The sequence below is a fragment of the Crocodylus porosus genome, unplaced genomic scaffold, assembly GCF_001723895.1.
Source record: "Crocodylus porosus isolate Cpor-Errol unplaced genomic scaffold, CroPor_comp1, whole genome shotgun sequence".
NCBI lineage: Eukaryota > Metazoa > Chordata > Crocodylia > Crocodylidae > Crocodylus > Crocodylus porosus.
The window spans coordinates 84,279,675-84,281,349 of record NW_017728906.1 but is presented as its reverse complement, the minus strand read 5'-3'; the positions used below and the strand labels follow the sequence as shown (position 1 = coordinate 84,281,349).

The following is a 1,675-nucleotide window of genomic DNA, read 5'->3' as shown; positions in this document are numbered from 1 at the left end:
TAAAGGGTTTGCTGTTAGAAAATAGTTTTTGAAACTAAAACTTAGTGCTTGAGTTTCATACTGAGCACTGCTTTTCAAAAGTTGCCATTGTCATTTTTCAGAAGGTACTGTTTGTGGAGGTCAGTTTGTACTCCTGCCTTATGGAATCTACAGATCATAAGTCCTGCCACAGCCTTTTCTAGCCAAACTTTTTTTTCTGTTTTGCCTCCCTTCCTACCCCCCATTCTCTCACTCCACTTTTCATTAACCAGCCCCATAGTAGTTAACACAACTATTGGATATTTATGGACTGGATTTTAAACTTGCTGCTATATTTGAAAACTTGGTATACATCATGTTAACTGTGCCTTTCATCAATGTTTATTCTATGTGCCATAGCTGTCAGTGTATATTTGAAATAAAGACTTTAAAAAAATCCAATCTGTTCTGGAGTTCTTAATTAGAAAGAGAAGAGTGTTATATGCACTGCAGTGTTTTATGTCCAACATATTAGGAGCACAAATTATGCAAATAGCATGTTACACTAATTTAAAGTGTGTAATACAGAAGTGTGCTAGTCTATCTTTAGGAATGTACTGAGATCATATTTACTGTTGTAAATATTTTAATCTTATTAAAAATTGACACCAAGTTTTTTACACAATTATCTACAATAAAGAGAAATTTACAACCATTTACAAAATAATAGTCTTCACTTGTTCCTGTCAAGACAGCCAAGATTAAGACTAACTACACAGCAGACAAAGTCCTGTTTTTATTTCACCCTGTACTTGTAGAAAGAACAAAGTGTCTTGGTGAAGTTCCATCCCAATGCTAAGGAGAGCACATAGAGCAGGATGAGAAGTGCAAATGGATATAAAAGGATCACTGTGTTCTTCAAAAATGGCAGTGCTGGAAAAGAAATGACAGTGTTTTGATTCAAGTCAGAACCATACAACAGCTTCTTGTACCGACATGGCAGGATCAGGAGCTTTGCAGTCAGAGCAGCTCCTTTTGACAGCCAACAATATAGGATCTTGCTAATTTTCTTTACAAGCCGGAATACAGCTGCATTTTGTTTGTCCTCCCTGCAATGCTAATTCTGCAGCAATTTGCCCAACTATAATTTAGTTTCCAAAAAACAGAGGTTTCTTACTACACTTGATCTGCTGAAGTATGATTTTGCGTTTCCTACACTACCCTAATTAGGGAGTTCAAAACAAATATGGTAAGTGCTGCATATTAACTGTATTAAGTACATCAAGAAATACTGTGTATAAAGATGGGCAAGATGTGTAGAGATGACATTGCTTAAACATCACCATAAAGGGATACAGGTGCTTTTGGCATGAACTTTCAACACAGATTGTATATAAAGACTGGGGAGTACAAAGCACTTCACTTAAGGTGGTTACGCCAGCCAGTAAGGATGCCAGCCAGCTAAAATAGGAATTAGGAAAAAAAAAAGTTGACAAGCTAAAAAAAAAATTAACAGAACAAAAGTAAAAATCACTCATTGGTAAATTATTATCTAAATGAAGATATTTTAAAGTAGTGCAAGAGTGATATTGTAGTCATGATGGTCCAGAAATTATGCAAGAGGCCAGGATTTTCATAGATTTCATAGACATTAGGGCTGGAAGGGACCTCGGGAGATCATCGAGTCCAGCCCCCTGCCCAAAGGGCAGGAAGTCAG

The 1,675-nt window shown here is 36.5% G+C and overlaps 1 protein-coding gene across 2 annotated transcripts in view; it reads right to left on the bottom strand.

Annotated features, from left to right (window-relative positions):
- Positions 1-586: 586 nt before the first annotated feature.
- Positions 587-1,675, bottom strand: part of UNC50 (unc-50 inner nuclear membrane RNA binding protein) — an 8,132-nt gene continuing 7,043 nt past the window's right edge. For both annotated transcript variants that reach the window (XM_019529470.1, XM_019529471.1), the window contains exon 6: positions 587-891. In XM_019529470.1, coding sequence (XP_019385015.1) covers positions 755-891 — 137 coding nt within the window. In that variant the 3' untranslated portion in view covers positions 587-754. The remainder of the gene's footprint in view (positions 892-1,675) is intronic.